Source organism: Rhinolophus sinicus, chromosome 16, assembly GCF_057876585.1.
Source record: "Rhinolophus sinicus isolate RSI-liver-muscle chromosome 16, RSI-T2T, whole genome shotgun sequence".
NCBI lineage: Eukaryota > Metazoa > Chordata > Mammalia > Chiroptera > Rhinolophidae > Rhinolophus > Rhinolophus sinicus.
In genome coordinates this window covers 35,032,613-35,056,085 of record NC_142516.1, presented here as the reverse complement: position 1 = coordinate 35,056,085, position 23,473 = coordinate 35,032,613, and the positions used below count along the sequence as shown (strand labels likewise).

The window sequence follows — 23,473 nt, the reverse complement described above, 5'->3', positions numbered from 1 at the left end:
TACGTGTGTCACTGGGAGAGACAGACTCTTTCTTAATACAGGTGCACCTCGTTTTACTGTTCTTCAGTTTACTGAAGTTCACAGGTGTAGTGTTCTTAATAAATGGAAGGCAAGGCCCTCCACCAGCAAAAACATCATGACTCGCTTTCTTGTAAGTGGATGCCTGGAACTGAACCCGCAAAATCTCTGAGGTATGCCTGTACCAAGATGTGGACCCCACTCCTCCACTTCTAATTCAACGGACTGAGAGCAGGGCCCACGTGTAGGTATTTTTAATCTCCCCAGGAGAGTCTATAATATGCAGCCACTCTTCTTGATGTCAATCTTGATGCATTTACAAGCATCAATATGTATTTTTTAATCTAAACAAGATCATTCACATTGTTCTACACATGTTGTGAATCATTTAGTAATACACCTTGTCACTTTTCTCCTTTCATAAATTAAATTTCTAATAAACTTTTGATAGATCTTACCATCCTGGATTCCAAAGCATTTCCAGTAATTTACCCTCCCACAAGCTGTATGAGAATTATCTGTATTCTCACACAATAACACATAACACACAAACTTTTTAATGTCTGGCAATCTCATTAGTAACGACATTTAAAATATATTTCTTTAGTTATAAGCCTAAATGATCATCTTTTCAATCACTGGCCATATGTATGTTCATTTGGTGAAATACATTTTTATATTCTTTGCCCATTTTAAACTGGGGTCTTCATCTTATTGATTTGCATATTACTCTTTGCATATTAAAGATAAACTGTTTGGTCTTTCATGGGTTATTTTTCTCAATTTTTCATTTGTCCTTTGACTTTCTGTGGGGACAGAGCCAGGAGTGCAGTTTCCAGGCTCTCAGCCTCACATGGAAAGGTGCTCACTCGGGTAGTAAATGGCCATCAACTGTGATTGGATGGCCATCAGCTGTGGCTAGTTGGCTGTCAGCTGTAACCAGTGAGCCATCGGCCACTAATATAACTGCTGTGGCCACGCTAGCAGCAAATGGGGGGTAGCAAGAAGATGGTGGCTGAGCTAGCAAGCGCGGATTGTAGTTAGCAAGTGAGGTTGGCTGGCAGAGAAAGAAGTGGACGGTGGTGTTTTTAAAATAACTTCATCTTGTCAATCTTTTATTACTTCTGGATTTTGTTTAGACTTAGAAAGACATTTCCTACTCTAATTTTAGAAATACATTTACTCATATCTCTTCTCAACATATTTATGGTTTCATATTTATGTTTAAATCGTTCATCCACTTGAAATTCCCTTTTAATGTAAGGAGAAAGGCAATACAAAGAATACGACCTTGGGGGTGATTCATTAGCTCAGCTGGTTAGAGCGTGGTGCTAGTAACACCAAGGTTACCGGTTTGACCCCCACATGGGCCACTGTGAGCTGCACCCTACTCAAAAAAAAAAAAAAAAAAGAATACGACCTTTTTTTTTTTTTTTTTGGTAATGGCTAGCCAGTTCCTTCAGCACCCTTACTGAATGATCTATTTTTATATCTAGTGTCTTGAAAGGCTATTTTGGTCATATACTTAATTCCCTAACAATATACTTTAAGATGGGATCCCTGCATGACCTTTTGTTTTTCCAGCAGTTATAGGTCAGTGGGTGGGTGTAGTATAAGTTTGAAAACAGAATATAAACTCAATTTTCACTTCAAGAGAACTGTATAAATGATTGTTTAATATTCTCCTTCCTCTAGCCACTCAATCAAAAATTTACTGAGCAGCCGCCACGAGTCAGGTATTATGGTAGCACCAGGCAGCTTAGGGCAGTGTTTAGAGAACACTGAAAACCAACTGCCAGGGTCGGATCCTGGTTCCAACTTTTAGGAGCCAAAGGACCCCCTCCCCCATGCCTCACTCTCCTCCTTGGTTACTGAGGATTAAATGAGTTAAGTAAGACATTAGAAGCACTTTAGAACCACATCTAGCACATAGTAATTGCTCGATAAACGTTATTAGAGATGGAAAAGTGAATAACAAATTATTTCTAGATCCAGTCTATTCCTATTTTATAAGGAAAAGGTGATGTTTTCTTTCCACGATCATCCTACTTTATAGGAACCAGCCATCTGCAATCCTCCTATTGAGCCTTCTGTCAATTGTAGCAGCAGTAACTGCCATCACGTGGGGCTGACTCACAGATGTCGCTGCAGCAGTAGACAACACAGACCAGGACAATACAATGAAAAAGAGAGGAAGCTGAACACGAGTAGTCTCAGGAGCCCCTCACTGTGACCCAGAACTCAGCTGCCCAGCTGTCCAGAGGGGACCGTTAGGAGCCCTGGGCTCCAGATGGACATAGGGCTGTCCAGGTAAGAAGGTGACCACGGGGAAGGACGTGCCAACGCTCTGCTTCAGGTTTGCAAGGTGTTCCACCACTGACTTACGGGACTGTAGAAACCACTGCTGCTGAAAAAAAAGGGACGGATACAGGTGACAATGACAAAGACTGATGAAGAGTGTGGGCAGCAACTCAGAGTCACAGTTTACAATTGGCAAATATTATACTATAAACACTCTCCTTTCCCCACCGTAGAATTTATGTGGACTTGAGGGGGTGATGGAAGTGGGTGGAAGATATACTATGTTTGATACATTAATATTCACTATAAATTAGGCTTCAGAATGTGTTTTCTCTTGTATTTGATGATAGGCATCTGACATGGTGAAAAATAATTAACCTAAATCAGCTAAACTCTTTGAAACCCCAGATTTCCCTGCAATGAAAGCTGTGTGTTTCTCATTAAAAGTGTCTTGGTAAATTGGAAAAATTATGAAAAAACTGCAGGTTACTTCCTGCTGGCTTAATTTTAAGAATTTGACCTACTGTTTAAAATCGTTCGCTTATAAGACAAAATTTTTTATAAGAGAGCAGAGACCTCTAATTACTTCTATTGAAAAGAAAGAAGCATATGAAAATGGGCAACCTGTCAAATGCATGAGCCCTTTGAACCTTCGAGTTAAAATACTTTTTCTTTCCATTTCCTTATTTTCACATTGGGGTTTTTAATCATATGGGCAAAAACGCATATATATGAGCAATCAAATCAGATTAGCTTGTTGGACCAATGTCAACATCGAGAGACAATGCAGCTTCTCTAAGCAGTGGGGGATCTACACCTTTATTCCTTCTCAGGAAATGGCCTCACCTGGATCTTGGAGAGCCGAGGTGCAGAGCAGGAAATTCAGAAGTCACTACGTGAGCAAACAGACCTGAGCAGCCCCAGCTCAGTGCCAGGGGCTGTGAGGTGCTTGGTCTCTAACATTTTTTATGAGGGGTTAGAAATATTCTACCCTGTTCTAAGAATATCTCCAAATGAGGTCAGCAAACCAAGATCCACAGGCGGCGGTCAGCCTGTTTTGATATAGAAAAAAATGGGAAAAGAAAAGGAATAATCCATCAGCTATAATGACAGAGACCAGATGTGATGGGTTAGGCCCTCCATTTCTAATAGAGCTGAAATCAGAACCATAGTTAAATTTTTTTTTTCTAAATCACTCATTAGTATGTTATCATTTTGCCTCTTCTAAGAATTCACCAAGGTGATACTTTTAAAAGGTGATAATTAGCCAATGAGTCACCTTGAAGTTCCAGCCCACTGAGCCTCAAAAGACTGCAGCCCTGGCCAATATCATATAGAGTAAAAGAACCACTCAGCTGAGCCCAGGCAACCCACAGACTCATGAGCAATAATAAATAATGGTTTTAAGTTTGGAGGTGATTTGTTAGAGAGCCATAGATAATCAAAATACAATTTGTCAAGTGAAAAAGTTCCAAAATAGTAATTATCACATGATCCCATTTTTGTTCAAAAATTTAAAAAGACATAATAAATGAACATATTTTTATATCCACAAAAAACAGCAAATGTTTATGAGGAAGGATACATGCAAGCTGCAGTGAGAGTAGAATGTATAGAGGAGAGGAAGACATGAAGTTTTCATTTTTTACTTTTGTCATGCAGGGACTCAGCTCCAGCTCCCCGCATAAGAACGCAGGATATGGTGAGGCCAAAAAGGAGCACCCACGGAGCCATAGATAGGGGAGTCATACCACTATAGTCTCTCACTGGCCGCTGGGTTGGAGACACAGGAAGCAGGATCACTCGATCCGCCATCCGCTGCTCTGCCAACCAACCAACAACCCCTTGCTAACTGCAATCTGCTCTTGCTAGCTCAGCCACGGCAGTTATATCAGTGGCCAATGGCTAACTGGTTACAGCTGATGGCCAACTAGTTACATCTGATAACCCGAGCCAGAACCTTTCCACTTGAGGCCGAGAGCCTGGAAACTGCTCCCTGGGACTCTGTCCCCACAAATTTATAAAATCTTTTTCTCCTCAAGGAGCATATTTTTAATACAGAAACCAAACAATAACATAAAAAATTAAGAAGATGTATATTAATAACATTAGCAAGTTCTAAAACTGATTTCTAGCATTCCCAGATTAAATCACAGTATTTTACAGTTTCCCCTAAAACAAAATGATTCTACCATATACATGCATCATGAAGTAGAAAAACAAAACAAAACTGAACTCATTCAGACTCCAAGGCTCACTTCTGTGCTGGAACCCACCACTGAGGATTCCAAGGTGGCAAGAACAATCTGTCTTCAAGTGACACAAAGAAGACATGGTCCCCATCACGAGCCTTGGGCAGGTCATCGAGATGTAATGCAGTGTGAGAACGTGTTTCTAACTGGGTGATGGGAAGTTACTCATCTCCCAAGCCCCTGGGCTCACCTATAAAGGGATAACCTTGGTGTCTGTCTCCTAATGCTGGAAAATTAAATGAGAGCATTTACTTGTTACCAAGTAAAAGGGGCTGTCATGATATTACTTGATTTTTTTTTTGTCTCAGTTTAATAAGGGAAGTATTATTATAGAGCCCTGAAGGGTTTTAAAGAAAAATAAGATCAAAGTGTTGTAGAAAATCTGAGAAGGCATTGTTTTTTTTCCTGAAAGTGTAGGAAATTTCTGTGTGAATCAAAGTAGACTCTCTGGGAATTTAGGAAGCACTTCTTAAACGTCAAGCCAAGTCTCTCTTTTAATGTAATCTCATTAGTAACTTGAAGTCTAGAAAAGAAAATCACAATCTAAGAATGTGTTTTTCGGAAGCAGATGAAATGCCACAAACTCTTTCCTAAGGTGAGAGCAAAAGCATATAAAGATCATTCTTTCTACTTTTACAAATGTTTAGAAAAAATTAACAAAGCTTTTGAGCTTTTTGTTGTTGTTGAAAAATAAAAAAGTGCGCTTTTTTTTTAATCCCAGTTATGGATGTTATTTCTCAACCGTTAGGTCACTGAAAAGAAATGAATCTTTTCCTGAGGCAACTTATTTTTTTTTCAAGATAAACAAAATAACAACAATGGTACAACTGAATTAAAGCCCAGAGCACAGGGGCTCTCATCCCTCATCCCAGCCTCCCTCCTCTCCTCCCTATTGGCCACGCCAAGCCTTTTTAGAAGGGGGGATGGCCTTCAGGGACCATGCTGCCTTCAAGTTCCCGTTGACTAAAGTGCCTGTCAAGGGACCCTGCTTCCCTGCTCATCACAGCCTGCTTGGTGACACTTCACCCTTCCAACTTTGCCCTGCAGAGGCAGTTTCCCCAGGCTCTGCCCATCTACCCTGCGTGCTTCAGATGCCAAAACCCCGCCTGCACTTGCACAGGATTGTCAGTAAGGTCAGCAGTGCCCTCCCTGCTGGGGAAGGTGGCCACATAAATGGACTGAACGTAGCCCCGTGTCCAACATGGTCAATAACTCTCACTGCTGTTTCTGCCCCAGCCCTTAAAAAGATATGTAAATGAAAAATCTTGGCATCCCCCATCATAACTGGACCTATGGCCAGCAGTTAGAAAGCAGTTGGAATCCTTAGCGCCTAATAGCAGTCTCACTGCAATCTGCCCCCCCCCCCCCACACACACACACTGGTTCCTCTCATCCTTGGTCTTTCATTTTTGAGCAAAACCAATGAAAAAAAACACTATAACCTCTCCATAAGAGAACAAAATACATCTTGGAGAGCTAACCTTTTAAACATCCTGAGAATTCGATGTCTTTTTGACCACTGACACCTTAAAAATTGAGTTCTGGCCTAAAGATAGTGTTAGCTAGTTACTGGGTTCTATTTACAAATACGTAAAGTAAAATTATTCTTCCCAATAGCATGAGCTTATCTTAATCTTTTATGACACAACAAGGAAGAGCTAGAATGCTCCAGGAGATCCAAGGACCTCCAAGAGATTCTATTGCTCCCAGGTCTCAAGCTCCAAAAAATTCATAAATACTACAAACTGCCTAAATTTGAGTCAATCTGATGGCCATAAGCCAAACACAGTCACTCTAGAGCTGTTAAACATTTCATCGGGCTGCTGGACATCTTAATAACCTGCCCCTAGTAATGTCCCTCAACATTTGCATAATTTCTGTCTGTAGGGCCATGGAGACCCCAACCAGACAAAGGAAATCTCAAAACGGTGAAAGCCATACGAGTTTATTTATGCAAATTTGGAAATGGGATATCTGAAAATGACTAGCATCATATCTGGCATTCTGAGTATAATAATGATTCTTAAATTCCGCTAAAAAGAACGTTCATCAAAATAAGTAATTTTCCTATTTTGTTTTACCAAAAAAAAATCATTAAAAATATTATACAGGTTGTGAAATATAAAGAGCATATAAACCCAGGAGACTATTTTTACAGCCGATCAAAAGTTTCATGGATCCTCCACACTGCCAAAGGTGGAGAACTACAGGAGGGGGCCTGGGCATCCTTGAGATGGGCTCCACATGGGTTCCGGCGGCGCAGTCCAAGCACCCCGCGGCCAGCTCCAGGTCACCTGCCAGGACGCGACCGCTGCCAACGTGGGCACCCGCGACGGCCCGAGCGCGCATCGGGGGTGGAGGGAGGAAGAAGAGGTGAGGCGAGCGGCGCGGCCAGCCCTCCCTCCCTGCCCTCATGCCCATCACGCCCTCAGGACTGGCACTGGTGCGAATTTGGGGACGCAAGCTTTTGACTTTAGATGCCGACCCGCGTGACCAAGCGAAGAACAAAAAGAATGGCTCCGCATCGCCCCAGACTGGCCTCCGCAGGGGCAGGGAATCCTCGCACCACCCCTCGGCGCCGGGGAACTGAGCCCAGCAGGTCCAGGCGGCCCGGGTACAAAGGCTCCGGCGCGAGGAGGTGAGGGGCCGGTCCCGAGCCGACTCTGGAAGGAGGCTGCAGCCGGGGCGCAAGCTGGGCGGCGTCTCCGGGGACCGGCGCGGGGTTTCTGGGCGCGAACCCCGAGCCGAGAAGGGACGAGGGGAGGGAAAGCGGCCAGGGCGCAGGGCGGCGACAGGGCACGCCTGGGGACTCGCGCCACTCACTCACCTCCTGCCGCGGCTCCGGTGGCCGCTGCGCGCTGCACGGCTGGCTCTCGGACCACCCTGCCGCTCTCCCGCCGCTGCCGCCGCCGGCCTCGCGCTCCCGCCGGCTCCCCGCCGTGCGCCCCGCGCAGCATCCAGCGCCGCGGCGTCTCCGGCCTCCGCAGCGGCGAGTCCCCGCCCCCCGGCAGCGCTGGCAGCGCGGGGAGGAGGCGGCGCCGCGAGCGCCTGGAGGAAAGGCCGGGGCCGCGCCCGGACGCCGGCCACACGGTGCGCGCGCCGCGGCCCGCGGCTGCCCCTCGGCGGGAGCCGGGTAACTAGTGCAGCACCGCCTCCCGCCGCCCGGCCGCGGGCCGCTGCCCCTCCTCGGCCGAGGCCACCAGGGCGCTCGTGCAGGACGCGGCTCCGAAAGGAGAAATAGGGCGGTCCCCACCCTTCCTAAGGAAACGTGTAGGTGGGAAGCAGCGGCGGAGCAAATGGACAATTATCCCCCATCCCCCAAGGAATTTTCCGGAACACAGAGCCAACCACACCCAGTGCCACACGTCTTGCCGTACTCACGTCTCCTTCAGTGGTCCCAGCCCAAACCGCCCAGAGTAGAGGAGCCCACGAAAAACAGGTATGGGGGCGGGGGGAGAGTGGCCTATACTCACAAAATTGTCCTTTTTGAACTTACACATCCCTTCCCTGTTGGCCATAATCTACCCGCGACTGTTCTTCAAGCCTTAATTTTTTGAGCTGTGACCCTCTAACTACTTGGCAACAGATGAAACGAAGATTCCTGGGTGGTGAGCAAGCGGGATTTTCTAGTACTTTCTTACTGAAGCCTGAGAATCTGAATTTTTAAACAGCCCACGTGGCTCCTGGGTGCACGGAAGGTTGAGAACCACTGTTCTGTCATACCTCCCTGAGAGGATGCCACAAAACTAATGACCCACAGGGTTCCCATAGTAGGAAATTCTAAAACAAAGGTTTTTAATCCTGGTTGCACTGACCAGAGGTTTGGAATTACCTGGGAGTTTTTAGAATATTCAGGTGCCAAGGGCCCCACCTGAGTCCACATATTGTTATTTTTGTTTGTTTGTTTGTGTGTTTGTTTTAAAGCTTCCCAGATAATTCTAACACATGGTCAGGACTGAGAACAGTTTTCCTAGAATCGTCATTTTTGGAACCTACCTAGATGGGAAAGGAAACCCTTCTTCTCCACTCTCCCAAATCCCAACAACAAAAAACAAACAGGGACATACACAAATTCCTAAGAAAATACTTACAGCCAAAATTGTTTTCGACCTGAACAAAGACTCACCTTGGAAAAGGTGACCAAGATATCTTAACTACTGCCTGAGCACGGGTCTCCTTACATGCCAGAAAATATCTTTATGAGCCAAAATCTTCTCACTGAATTAGAAGATGACAATAATGATCCCTTTAGAGTCATATTCTATTATATTCCAGAGTGATATTTTCATTACTCATTGTTAGACGGCCATTTGGTCAGTTCAGAAGCTGAGAGTGTGTTGGACATTAGCCCTGGCTTTTATGATGACTTGACTTGCATCACTTTGATCTTCTAGTGACCTTAAGTGATCACATCCAGGTTTGGGGACAGATACAGTAAATGCCCTTTATTGCTCCTTTTTGGCTCTCCTGGTTATGTTTTTAGCCTTCTTAAATTGGTGGACCGTAACTTCCATCTCATTTGCCTCTAAGTAGGTGTCCATTAGTGCCTCTCATTTATCAGCAACTCATTAGTAATGACTAAGCCAGTGATTCTTTTTATGGGACAGATCTGTATGTATAGGTACTAGGCAGCTGGCTGAATTAACTACATCTTCACTGAGGAGGAATCAGTCCTTTTCAAGTTTCATGAGAACTTTTACGATGAAATATATTATTGCATATATAAATATTGGATTTACATTCCTTATAATGATAAAGTTTTCTTCTTCCTCAAGTCTTCTCACCCAGAACACTTAGCCTAATACCTTACTGGCCCTAAAAATTCAACTGGACCAATTTTGATTAAATGATGTACAATGAGCTGTAGTGGTTGGTGGCAGTGGGCACCCCTGTTTGCCTGTTCGCTATCCTTTTCCCTCACTTCCCAATGGCACGGGCTTCTCAAACAGGAACCTCCGTCCTATCTCCAAAGGATACAGCCTTGGTAGGACTGCCAATCAAAGTGATGTCCTCTCCCGCTCAAGGGGGTTGACTTTGTATTACTTTTCTATTTGCTGCCCAACAATTTGTCAAAAACCTAATGAGTTCAAAACAACAGTTCTATAGGTCAGAAATCTCACTGAGCCGCATTCCTTTCTGGAGACTCTACGGAAGACCCTTTTCCTAAATGTTGAAGAATAAATACTTCTGATAACTTTAAATAGCTATGGCCCATAAAAAGATGAAAACTCCCCAATTCATTTTATGGAGGTAGCATAACTTTTAAAACTTTTTTTGTGAAGTATAATATACATGAAGAAAAGTTTAGCTGTTAAATGTGTAGCTTGAAAAATTTTGCATATTGAACACACACAGGCACACAGATTAAAAAACAACAACAATATTATGAGCGCCCCGGAAACCTCTCTTGTGCCCATTTCTAGACTGTATCTTCTGCTGAAGATATCCACTATGCTGAAGCCAAACTCTGATTTTAAAAAGTAGTGCAAAAAATGAAAATTACAGAATAATTTCACTTATATCAAGACAGATTTTCTAAGTAAAATATTAGGAAGTAGAATCTAGAAATAAATTTTAATATCTACACAATCATACACATACTTGTATATTATTAATAATTTAATTGTTCACCACTATTTCTTGCACTCCCTCTGGGTTCTTGCTGAAGTACATACTTTGTTAGTAGTTTTTTTCAGTAAGGGATTGTGAGTAATAATTTTGACTCTTCTGTGTTTTAAAATGTATTTATTTTACCCTTACTCTTTAGAGAGAGTTTGGCTGGTTAGTGAATTCCAGATTGACAGTTGTTTTCCCTCAGCATTTTCAGTATATTACACCATCACCTTCTGACATCTATTAATAATGAAAGATCCACTGTCATTCTGTCATTTGAATGTAATCCATTTCTCTCTTTAGTAGATTATATTTTCCTTTCTTACTTATTGCTTGGCAGTTTTGCTACAGCATTTCTAGGTATAGATTTATTTTCTTGCTAATCACTCAGTGAGATTTTTCAATTAAAGGTTTCATGTGTTTCTTCATTTCTGGAAATGTATCAGTCATTTTATTTTCAAACATCATCTTTTCTCCATTCTCCCTATTGTCTTCTGTAGCTTCAATTGGATATATTTCTGAACTTCTCATTCTACTCTCCCTTACCTTTATTTCTTTCATAGTTTCCTCCTTTATCTCACTGTGCTGTGATCTAGAAGCTTCACTCTCAGTGCTGTCTTCCAACTCATTAATCCTCTCTCTTCTAATATATCCAGTATTATACCATTGAGGTAATTTATTGAGGTTTATTATTATTTTATTTTAAATGACTGTATTTTTCACTTCCAAGATTGCTAATTTGTTCCTTTTCAAATCTTCCTGTTCTTGTTTCATAGATGTTATTTCCTTCCTCACGTCTTTGAGCTTATAATATTTATAAGTTCTCAGAAATTGATCTCTATATCTTCAATTATTAATTCTTCCATTTGTTAAATTTACCAACTTTTTTTTATGATACTGGACTTTTTCATGGGTTTAAAATATTTTTAAGAGCTGTTCTTGCTTGGAGTTCTCCTTCAGATACACCCTTTCTTTTCATATGATCTTTATTTTCCTCAGCCTTGGCCCAGATGGGTTTCACAGGACCAAACCAGGTCTTCCATTAGCAGATCAATTGGAACCTTTACTGCATATAATGGTTTGATTTTGGACCTCACATGCATATTGTATAGACTCACTTCCTATGTTCCATGATGCCTCTGCTTCTTTACTTTTTGTGTATGAATTCAATGTTCTCAAAAGCAAAATCCACATCCACAATATTCTAATGAACTGCATAGTCCATTTAAGAAGAAGGAATTATGTTTTTTGGATAATCAATTTGAGGATAAATGACCAAAGATCTATGAACTAGAGGGGGGAAAATAACATCAGGCATCTCCTGGCTTTCTACAAACCGCTTCTCACTGTTGTATTGTATATTTATAAATGAATCTGCAGTGTTGTGCTTCCACTTTGCAATCCCCTTATAATATCTCCATTCCAGATCCCTTAGATCCATGAATTGTTTATCTGCAAAGAATCATATTTTCAAAGAATCACATGGTGGTGTCATTTAACCTTCAGTTAGTTATTCAGAGATGCTTTATGATAGAATACAGCTTTGATGAGCTTGGGTCTCCTCCCTTCTAGTAGAAAGCTGTTTCTGAAGCGTTATAAACTAAGGGGGAACCTATGGTGTCCACTTCATCTAAAGCCCTCCTCTAAATATTGCGTGGGTCTCGCTAACTGGGCTGGAGTGGACCCTGCAGGGCCATAGCAGGTAGAGATAGTGTCTCATGTGGTGCTTTGATACTAAGAATGTGCAAATGAGAGACCTGCAAAGAGACAGAACAAAAGGATCCTAATGACGGGTTAAAACAAGGAGGAAGATTGATCAGAAGTATGTAGATTTCTTCCAAGGTGCTGCTGTTAATTCCTGAATCTGGCTGTTTTTCCCTCCTCTTTCAGGACCTACCAGTGTGGAGTGTCATTAATAGTTGCAATTCCTTCAAGGAGCCAATGAACCACAGACATGATATGCTGCATATTCCCCGACTCAGCAGCCATTTCCCTTTCACTTCCTTTCATGTCTTTTCACGACTGAAAAAATTATAAACCTGGGATGGCCAGATAGCTCAGTTGGTTAGAGTGCAGTGCTCTTAACAACAAGGTTGCCCGTTTGATCTCCACATGGGCCACTGTGAGCTGCACCCTCCACAACTAGATTGAAACAACTACTTGACTTGGAGCTGATAGGTCCTGGAAAATACACACACACACACACACACACACACACACACACACACACACACACACACACATATATATATCTAAAAACAAAATATACAAGGCCTAAGGCAGGGGCTTGAGTATAAGACCAGAGGCCAAACAGTCAAGGTGAATGTAAGGAATACACGGAGAATAATGAGTACGGCAAACAAGCAGGAGGGCTGGTCTATTTCTCCAGGGCAACTTCACCAACCTTCCTATTTGGTGATATTTGAGCAGGTCACGTATGGCCCAGATACTGCTCCTGCCCCAGCCAAGCCTCCATCCCTGGGAAAGGCCTGGGTTTTCCTGGCACCTACCTGGTGGAAAGTCTTTATATATATTCTGTATATGCCTGAAGTAGGAACTGGGGCCAGGGCCTGTTCCTTGAGTTCATACCTGGCCACGATGTTCAACAGTCTGTCCCTAGGGTCAATTGCCAAGTTTCAGCAAGTTTGACAAGGTCTTGGCAGGGCTGTCATAGCAAGAACTGGTGATAGAAGAAGGAAGGAAAGGGATATTTGGCAAAAGAAGGCCATACAACTGATGATTTTGATTACTAAACAGCTTTTAGGTTGTGATCTGTGGTAGATACTGTAGGTTGGCTCCCTCCATACCCATTACAATCCTCTTCTGCCTTCCTCTACTATAGAGGACAGAAAGCTCAGAACTCTGTTCACTAGCCTGCCTTACAGTAAGGGGTGGATATTGGACCCAGTTTTGGCCAGTGAGATGTAGGGAGCAGTCGATCACCTTAGGAGGTGTATTTTGAGGAAGCTTTGCTTCCTATTAAAAGAGGACCAAACTAGCCACCGTGGCCCTTTATCCTGTCCCCCTCTTCCTGCCTGGAATGTTGCCATAGTGCCTGGAGGTGAAGGAAACATCTTTTGGCCATGAAGACAAAAGCCATCCATGAAATGATGGTGGAGCCTCAGTCCTGAACGATCTGAAAGACACGGCTGCAGCCCTTGTCTGCCCACCTGCAGACTTGGAATTATGTAAGAAAAATAACCCCCATTTGGTTTTTCTGTTATTTTAGGTCCAGCACATTCCTAACTTACATGGTCCTCCAGGATTTAACCTGAGCAAGAGGATCTCGTAAGGTAGGAGAACAAAATGGCAGCACCCACTCCCTTTTCCTTTCCTAGTGCTTGGTGCTACCAGGAGTCCTACAGTTCTCCTGGACTGAGACTCCTTTAGAGACTGGCTGGCTGATAAAACGATAGTAATACTGGGCAATATAGGACAATAAAAGATAAATTGTTGCAATATCAATTAAACCTGAGGAATTACGGGATAATCCTCATATGGATGCTTACCCGACTTCATGCATATTCCTTGAATAGACAGGACATGTCCCAGAAATTCTACCTCCAGGATCTCAAAAAATGAAGTCATGAAGGCAGAGAAGAGATGTCAACACAGAGTCTGGGAGGGCACATGCGACACCTCCAGGGGTTAGGTAGACAGCAGACAATCCATGCATTAGGAAGAAAGGATAATTTGGCCCCTGTGGGTAGTGAAGCTATGTATATTCAAAACCTATCAAACATGCAGAGCCTTCAGCACTTCTTCAGTAGACTTTTTGCCAGTTCTTATTGCTCCTCAACACCTTGCACGCGTTTTCCTCTCTTGTCCTAGACTTTACCTGTGTACTTTTGTGGATTATGTAGGCCATTTCTCAGTTGCCTTAATTTCTAATTCTGCGTGGGTTCCAGAACACATAACCTATGATTTTATCAAAGGAATTTGAAACCTGTAGTAGGCTCAGAAAAGACATCAATGTAGGGAGTTATGGCAAAGATTCTTCCAGCTTCTTAGACCAAATACGATCAGAGTAATCAATCTATTCTTTTAAATTTGTTCTTTCCATTTCTCTTATTACTTTTAATATTAAAATGGTGGTGTCAAAATATTTGCTGTGCAAATGGTCTTAATCTTGAGTCAAGAACCTACTTCAGAGGGGTTCAAATATGTTACTGATTTAATCTATTTTTTATAGCTACATAGAATTACAAAATAATACTTCCCACAAATTACATAAGAAAAATGGAAACCTTAGGAATAAGACACTCCTTCTCACTAAAATTTACCATCGTATGTTTTACATATTTTCAACTTTCTCTGTATGGTGTTTGGCCTTTTATGGGTACCTCCCTATTAAAGTATCAAAAATGAAGAGAGAGTTTCCTCCTGTTTGTACAGATGTAATAATAAGGTAAAGGTAAAAGTTCATGGAAAAAGTACCTAAAAAACCCCTCAATTAAAGAAAAGTCAAGATACTTAAGATAAGCCATTATTCAGTAAACACTTGAGTAACTTCAAGAAACAAGAAACAAATAGTTATGGGTACTTTAAAGTCCAAGTTTAACTGGCTCATTTTATCAAAGTTTAAATGCCGTGTATAAGTAATACACCTTTTTGGGAATGGGTTTGAGATTTGACCCTGGAATATTTGATTTCCTTGTTCTCTATTTCCCATTGCCATTACAGGCAACAAGAATGTCAGACATAAACCCCAGAACTGCAAAATTCCTATGGGTCAATATTGGACTATTTCAGCTATAAAAATCTAGGTAAATTTTGCAGTAAGATTTCTACTTGTTTTTCTCCCACATGGCTTCATCTGTTTAGATTACCTGGATCAGCTAATATATATCCAGAAACTCTATCTTCAAAGATGAACTTTTCTGGCTTGACATGGGAAATGCCCAGCTTGGTGTCTTGAATCTTCTTTGTGGTGGCCAAAGAGCTGGAGGGATCAGTGAGAATCTCAGACGGAAAAGTGTATGAGGGAGGAGGGATCCCATACTTCGTTAGTCTCTGCTGGGATTTGGAGAGTCTGTCTCCGGGAAGACTTGAGCCAGTCAGTAAGCTGCAGTGTAGGGATTCAGTCATAACTTCTGGACTCTCCTGCTCTTTTCTAACCACCTTGCACGTGAAAAGAGGCTGAGGATCTTCTCTCACGTTAAGTCCGCTGGTGACTGGCATGGCATTCAGTTTTTGACTGAGGATTTTCTGTGCTTCACTAGGTGAAATACTGTAAATTTTTAGGAGATTCGATTTCTTGCTCTCCTTATTAAAATTGTCAACAAATGCATATAATTCTGGCAGCTATGGGGAAAAAATGAGAAGTCAAGAGATTGATGAAACCCACAAACCCTAAAACAAATAGGATAACAAATAACTGTGCAAACAGAAGCACCTATCTTTGAAAGATACTGTTGCCTGACTAACCCAAGTCAATAGTGGCAAAATGGAACAGAGACCAGATGGTCAAGTATCAGATTCATTCCCCAAAAGAGATATTATTTAGACACATCCCTTAAAGCCTGCATTATAAAATGAGCCACACATCCTGTAAAGCCTGCATTATAAAATGAGCCTGTTCAACTTGGATTCTAAAGTCTTTAAGATCTTTCTAACTATAAAATCTGTGAGTTACCATGGAGAGAGATGGCTGTGGAGGTTTGCAATGTTTGTTTTGAGTAAGGCTACGTTCCTTTTAAGGAAGAAAGGGAGCCAGATAATCTAGATATCAAAGGTTTATCATGGTATCCAAAGGCATTGAAACATTCAGGAACACAGTACAAAGGAAGCTCTAATCGTCCTTATTCCCTGGACTGTTTTACCGAAGCAAACGGTTACATTTGTGGAGTGTTGGGGAACAGTTGGCAGACAAGGCAGTGCTTCCTCAGAGTCCCTTTCTCTATCTAAAACCCTGTACTGACGGAATAAAATCTTATTTTTCTAGAGCATTCTGCCTACTAATCCCATTATTTTTAAGAAGCTTCTTAGGTCATTAAATTGGAAGGCCAAAGAGGCCAAAGTGAGAGCCCTGAGTTGAGTCATTTGGCCCAGTGCAGCTTCCCTTCAATTCTAGTCAGTTCTATTGCAAGCGCACCAAGTCGGAAGTGGGCTAAGATTGTCAATGGCTCTTTCACACACATTACAATTATTCTGAAAACAACTTGGCACTCAGGCTCCCCTGCCCGCAGAAGGGCTGCATTTTGTTGTGCCAAAAAAGGGGTAGTCAGGGAAGTGAAATGTTTGTATTCGCTATGCGCTTCTTCCACCCCCCCACCCCCACCCCCCCGTGTGCCACTGGGTACTCAAGAGTTTGAATTTTTACAAGTCTTGAACGTACAGTTTCCTGTGTACAATGTTACAGACATACCGAAAACCTGGGAGCCTCAGTGGCCGTGTCATCTGGACTTGGGTCGGTGTCTCTGTGGAAGAGCATTGTGCTGGGATTTTATTCTCTAATTCCTAAAAAGTCAACATAGGGGATATGAAATGAAAGATCAAAAATCAGATAAAATACAAAGGGGAGGGGGTAACACTTTTTAAATCTCAACTTTGTAAATGGGACACTTTTTAAATTTTATGCCATTTAAAGTTTTGTTTTCTCCATACTCTAGGTCTGTCAAATTAATCATGTTTCAAACATTTTCTCTGAAACACCTCAGATTCTTATATGACATGTATGGTCAGGCATTTACTACCAGTTCAAAGACTCCTATGTGGATTTTTTTTGTCTTAAATATTTTGATTATCTTTCAGTTCATCTAAAGAAAGACTCGCCTACCTTCTTACCCAGGAAAGTAGTTTTTATTCAGAAGAAAAAGGCTAACAACAATTAACTTTTTGAAGTTATTTGCTTTGGGCTAATAGACATTTTACAGATGGAATTTTGTTTAATCCCCTTTCAGGCGATTAAAAATGGCCACAGAATTTATACACTTGACCTCATCAATAAGTGGCAGCTAAGTCTACTCCCGCATTTGACTCTGGGCTGGCATTATACGTGGCTTTGACTTACAGCATGAAGTATAAGTCACATTGTGTGAGTGCCAGAGCCTAGGCATTGAGAAGCTTTGCAGCTTCACTTCACACTCTTGGAAGCCTGAGCCACCATGTAAAGAGACCCAGCTATACCCTTCTGGAGAGACAGTGTGGAGTCCAGAGCCAGCACCAACCACCTGACATGTAAATGAGGCCATTTGATTCACCCAGCCTCATCTGAGCCTCCAGACGACTACAGCTGCACGAGCAACCCCAGATAATTCTAAATGGAGAAGAACAACCCAGCTGAGCCAGCCAACTCAAAAATTATGGCAAATAATGAATTATAGTTGTTTTAAGACACTAAGTTTTGAATGGATTGTTATATAGCAATAAATAATAGATAAACCCCACAATACTTCACATTCTTGGTTTAGTTTATTCCAGTGAAACCTCTGTTGGTAGGTAGTGGAATGTCTGAGGGAAAGATCTTCCTGAGTACCCCTGCATCCTCAGAGATGAGCCAAAAACACTCATTTGATGTTTGGGGTGAAGTAAAAACAATTAGGTTCTTCCTCCTTCCCAAGCAAAGTAGAAAAACCCAGAATGAATATCTATATATTTGAGTATATATTTATTCTGTGATACTTTGTCTGTCTATCTATTTATTATTTGATACATATTTATATCCAAATATATTATTGTCACTACTGAGTCCAGTGTATCAATATATAGGACCAAAAAAGCAATATAATACAGCATGGCCACTGTGTTTCTAACATTTTGGCAGGGACTTCACGGACAGTTAGTTTTATCTAAATAGGCATTTAAATACTTGTCACTATTGAATATTTGGAGCAGGTCTCCAAGGATGCACTTTTCCATGCCTGTCCTCAAGGAGCTTACCCACTGCAAAAGAGTAATAGTCACACTCAATCCATTTATAATGGCCATGCTAAGGTGTGGTTTTAACAGTATTGCTTTATGTTATACGGTTAAATCCTTTCTCTTTTGCCCGGGTATCCTGACTGTACTGTTGTCCCACCAGGTGGCGCTCGTCTGATAATTTCCATGACTTTTTCTCTAACAAAGCTTTCTCCCCCCACCTCTCCCTCATTTCTTCCTCTCTCTCTTCCTGGGGAGACATGTGTGGACAGACATTCAGAGACAGTCCTTTTATTTCTAGAGCAAAAGGCTTTCTCCTTGCTCCTCTCCAGGTGTTCATTCAGTATGGACACCTGGTTATACCTATTTCAGTCTGCAGCCTCAGGAAGCAGGTGAGACGCCCCAGGGACCTGAGGATTTGTCTAGACTCCATTAGCTCTTGCCTGGTCAATCACCAAAATGCCTCGCGGGCTTTCCTGGCCAATTTCTCTGGATTCCTTAGTCTTGGAGTCTGTCTGTCTGTCTGCCCGTAGGATCCATCTGCCTGGCATAGCGGCTGTCACAAAGTAGTGACTTAGTTATTATAGTCCTTGTGTTCGGGTTGTCAGAAGTTGAATATAACACGATTGTTTAGGGAATATACTTTACTATGTGTTATAACACGGTCAGAATTGGGAGCATGGATCAATAAGATTCAGCACCTCTGAGAAGTAGAGAAATCTGTGGCGCTTTCCAAGAGAACAGTCCGCGGCTGTTTACCAACTCCATGGATGAGGAAGGTGACGACATTGCCTCGGGGTGGGTGGTGGAGGGCAGCTCCACCTTCCTGCAGGGGCTTGTGCACTGCGGGAACTCATCAGTCAGGAGCAGATATTAGACGCTAGGCCAGCTTGCTTTCTGATGTGTGGATTTTATGGCTATACACCCGTAACTATTAAAAATGACCTTCACTATTGAAATTTTTTTTTTTATTGGGGAAGGGGAACAGGACTTTATTGGGGAACAGTGTGTACTTCCAGGACTTTTTTCCAGTCAAGTTGTTGTCCTTTCAGCCTTACTTGGGGAGGGCGCAGCTCAGCTCCAGGTCCAGTTGCCATTGCTAGTTGCAGGGGGCGCAGCCCACCATCCCTTGCGGCACTCCAGGAGTTGAACCAGCAACCTTGTGGTTGAGAGCCCACTGGCCCATGTGGGAATCGAACCGGCAGCCTTTGGAGTTAGGAGCATGGAGCTCCAACCGCCTGAGCCACTGGGCCAGCCCTCACTATTGAAATTTTTGTAGGAAAAAATGAATATTATACTACAGTATATGAAACTCAGTTTCCTCTTTGAAATAACTGCTTTTACAATGCAATGTTTAAAAACCTGAGGTTTTTTTAAGAATGCAACTATCCAATTGAATTGCTAGTTTAATACAAGACTTCTCTTTTTATATAACTACTAGGCTTTGTTTTTTTGAGTAGTTTCAGGTTTACAAAAAATTGGTTGGAAAGTACAGGGTTCACACATGCCCACCATCATACACACAGCTCCCCGTTACTAACATGGAGTTGCCGTGATACCTTTGTTATAATTGATGAACCAACATGGATACATTATTAATACTTACAGTCCATAGTTTCCATTAGGTTTCAGTCTTTGTGTTATATACTCTGTGGGTGTTGAAAAATGTATAATAACTTGTATATTCACCAATACATACCATACAGAACAGTTTCAGTGCTCTGCTGTGTTTCCCCGAAAATAAGACCAAGCCAGACCATCAGCTCTAATGTGTCTTTTGGAGCAAAAATTAATATAAGACCCGGTCTTATGTTAGATAAGGTCTTTATTTTACTTATAATAAAATAAGGCTGGGTCTTATATTAATTTTTGCTCCAAAAGACGCGTTAGAGCTGATGGTCTGGCTAGGTCTTCTTTTCAGGGGAACAGCGTAATAATCCCCTGGGCTCCACTTTATTTTCCATAAACCTCATTGGGTTACCCTTCTTAAAAGAGCATTCTCATCAAGATTTGCTCTTGCTTAAAACTGGCTGTGGCTTCCCCTGGCCCACAAAGTACAAGTTCATTAACCTAGTGTGGGCTTCTCAGAGTCCAGCCGAGGCTGTAACTCCACCTGTATCCCCTACTCCTTCCCTTTCAGGTGGTTCTGCTCCTGCCAGTGTGTTTTCTGACATTGCGCACGCACACCTCTTGCTTTCCCAGTTCCCTGCCTGTTTATGCCCTTCTCGCACCAGGAAGGCCTCTGGTGCCCTTCTCCTCAGGTCTGCAGTGTCTTGTTCAGAGCCCATCTCAGGAGCCATTTCCAGGGCATTCTGTTTCCTCATGGTGCTCATCTGCTTCTCTGAGCCTCCCTGACAGTGTCCCTGTGTCTCTTCAATGGCATTTATCATTTTGCATCTTGTTTAGTTGTACTTGTCTTTTATCTTCCCAGTTGAGCGTAGTAGATAAGAGAATACACTCTGGACTTCAAGCGTTTCTTGCTAACCTTTGACCTCAGTCTTCAGTATACACAGACAAGGTCGGACAATTCAGGTCGTGAACTTTCCACCATGCATTTACATGTTGTATGTAACATGGGGATGATAAGTATGGCGTGAAATGCCGAGAGTTGTGTGAGGATTAAATGAGCGAATTCCTGTAGAGTGTTTACAAGATGGCCTGGCCCCTAGGAAGTGCTCTCATAAGCGTTAGCTGTTTACTGCCACTACTGCCACCTGCCCTTATCCCGATTTCACTTTCCAGTTTGTTACCTATAGTCAACAGCAGTCCAAAAATATTAAATAGAAAATTCCAGAAACAATTCCTAAGTTTTAAATTGCATGCCGTTCTGAGTAGTGTGATGAAATCTTGCGCTGTCGTGCTCTGTCCTGTCCGGATACGAGAACTGTCATAGTATCGTAGTGCTTGTGTTCAAATAACCCTTATTTTACTTAATAATGGCTCCAAAGCACTAAAACGGGGGTGGGGGGGTGGGGGGGTGATGCTGGCAATTGGGATATGCCAAAGGGAAGCCATAGAGAGTGCTTCCTTTGAGTGAAAGGTGTGTGAGTATAGGCAAAAACAGCATATGTAGGGTTCCATACGATCTCCAGTTCCTGGCCCCCACTGGGAACGTGTCCCCTAGGGATAAGGGGACCACTGTATTTTCAGCAGTAGGAATGCATGCCTGTGCTTGCTTGTGGTTGGCTTGGTGGAAACAGCAGCACTTGGCCTAGAGGATGGAATCCCAAAGTGAAGGAGCCAGACTCCCAAAGATGGAATCCCAGAGAAGGGGGACACTGTTCCACTCAGCAACCTAAAGGAGGAAGGACTGATTTCCTTGGTGTTTATTGTAATTCCAACTGTGCCCACTATCTCTGCACCCACAACCATTTCTGCTCTCCTTCCTTTGGTACCTAACTAAAGCCCTGCAGCTGCAGTGCAGGCTGCTTCCCCCACCCACCTGGCGAGGTGCTTAATGAAACTCTAGGCCAGTGTGGAGGCGCTGGCCGGAGTCACCAGCCTTCGCCTGTGTGCCATCCACAATATCAGTGGTGCCTGCACCTGAAACACAAGGCGGCACACACGCAAGGAGAGAAGGAAGACGAGGCTGCGTGGGAGAGTCAGAAACAGTACGATTCCATCCGTCGGAGCTGCCTGGAAAGCTGCCTGGTTTCCTGTTCCGAGCTCTGTGGACAGCCCCCAGCAACTGTACCTGCTCAGGGCCTTCACTGATTGGATGGATGGTGGCTTAGTGATGGCCTTGAGGATGGACAGGCCTGCTGGGCAGGGAGGGGAGGTAACAAGTGGCAGCACAGGATGGAAGCCAGTTTGACCGGTTCATTTCCACCCTTCAGTTTGCGCCCAAGAGACACAACGTGTCCCTGTGCGCTGGTTCTGGAAAAAGGGAGGAAACTCGACAATTCTTTGATCTCCTCTGCATTTAGATTCTCACCTCTATCAGGTTGTACACTCTTAAGACTATATGTGGGGAGAGGGAGGAGAAAGGACGCCAGGGCCAAGCGTCAGTGGGAACATTGTGGGGAAGGAAAAAGGCACAGAAATAGAGGGAGAAGGCAGGGCTGTTAGTGGAGGCCCCAAGGGAAGGGGGAGATTGTCCAGGCTCAGTCATGACAGCTGGGTCCGGCTTCCTGTGACCTGCTGGAAGGAGATGAGTCTCCCAGCCACCTTCTCATCTCTCAGCTCTGGCCTTTTCTGTCTCTCTCTCCACTGCTCACAAGCCCACACAGGTTTCATTTTCACTTTTCTGTGCTCTTATTATGCCCTTGAGTATATCTATCACTGCACTTACCGTTTGCTTTACAATGATTTATGTGGCCATTTCTTTTGATGAATCTGTGTGCCTGGGGGCAGAGTTTGGGTCCCATTTATCCAGGAGCCCCATGGCCTCAACCGGCACCCAACATATGCTAATGCTTAGTAAGTGTTGAGTAAATGAGTACCTGTGCATTGTGACATACGGACATCCTCAAGGTCACAGAAACGGCTATGTGACACTATTTGTCAGGATTATCTTCCCACATGGGGGTAAATTGGTGGAGGGTAGAGGATGAAAAGATACGTATTTTTAAAAAGTGAACATTAACTAGCTGAATTGTGACTGTAACTTCTCATCAGATAGGTTTTCCCTTTTATAGATATGGACAACGTGCAAAGCAGAAATCAAGGCAGTTAAATAAATAGGAGACAGACCTGCGCTCCCTACATCTGCCCAGATGATTCAGTTGGAAGTGAAGGAGGGGCTGCATGTCCATGCCAGCTCTCCACGTGAGCCACGCCGCCACGCTCTGGACTGCCCTCGGGAGGGTCTTGTGGTAATCATTAAAAACTTTGCCAAGGGGCGGCCGGTTGGCTCAGTTGGTTGGAACGTGGTGCTGATTGCACCAGGGTTGCCAGTTCGGTCCCCACATGGGCCACTGTGGCCTGTGCCCTCCTCCTAAAAAAAAACACACCAAAAAACAGCTTTGCCAAAACAATCATTTTACCAGCATGGAATCTATTGGTGTTATTAGTCAAGTCACTAAGTAACTTCCAGGGTAGCGGGAGCCCCTCGCTCGGCCACCACTGCTTTAGTTAGAACCAGAGGACCCGGAGGGTCCACAAGTCCCTTTTATCCTAATGCCTTTGAACCAGAGTCTTGTCAAATAGGAAGACCCAGTTGGACATCTCAGGGAGACAAAAGGAGGGGAAACGTCTTGGATGACACTTCCTCCTTCGAATGGCCATCTAAGGTGGCACAGGGCCCTGCCTTTCTCAAGAGAGATGTTTTGTTTTGTGGTAAAATACACATAAAGTTTATCATTTTAACTATTTTTAAGTGTACAGGTCAGTGGCTGGGAGTCCCCAAGGTATTTTCAGTATTTCAGAATACCTAAAGGAAAACATAAACAGCACTTAGAATTACAATCGCCAGGCACTGTCCTGGCCTT

At 43.1% G+C, this 23,473-nt stretch overlaps 2 protein-coding genes across 3 annotated transcripts in view; both read right to left on the bottom strand.

Annotated features, from left to right (window-relative positions):
* The window catches only part of GOLM1 (golgi membrane protein 1), a 40,860-nt gene extending 33,328 nt beyond the window's left edge, over nt 1–7,532 (bottom strand). For both annotated transcript variants that reach the window (XM_019750098.2, XM_088793178.1), the window contains exon 1: nt 7,399–7,532. The gene's annotated coding sequence lies outside the window, so the exon portion shown is untranslated. The remainder of the gene's footprint in view (nt 1–7,398) is intronic.
* A 3,802-nt stretch (nt 7,533–11,334) lies between these two features.
* Nucleotides 11,335–16,928, bottom strand: C16H9orf153 (chromosome 16 C9orf153 homolog). The gene is made up of 3 exons (XM_088793179.1): nt 16,552–16,928; nt 15,014–15,488; nt 11,335–11,636 (listed from the first exon to the last, which is right to left on the bottom strand). Exons 1-3 carry the CDS (start codon nt 16,615–16,617, stop codon nt 11,410–11,412), a joined length of 768 nt encoding a protein of 255 aa, XP_088649305.1. The 5' UTR covers nt 16,618–16,928; the 3' UTR covers nt 11,335–11,409.
* Between the last annotated feature and the right edge of the window lie 6,545 nt (nt 16,929–23,473).

What these genes read in the sequence shown, in the direction of transcription:
- C16H9orf153 (XM_088793179.1), bottom strand. Translation starts at nt 16,617, where the DNA reads ATGCTCTTCCACAGAGACACCGACCCAAGTCCAGATGACACGGCCACT. An exon ending in CTGAGGCTCCCAGGTTTTCG is followed by an intron (nt 15,489 to 16,551) that starts GTATGTCTGTAA and finishes TTTTCCCCATAG; the next exon opens with CTGCCAGAATTATATGCATT. An exon ending in ATATATATTAGCTGATCCAG is followed by an intron (nt 11,637 to 15,013) that starts GTAATCTAAACA and finishes GATTCTTTGCAG; the next exon opens with ATAAACAATTCATGGATCTA.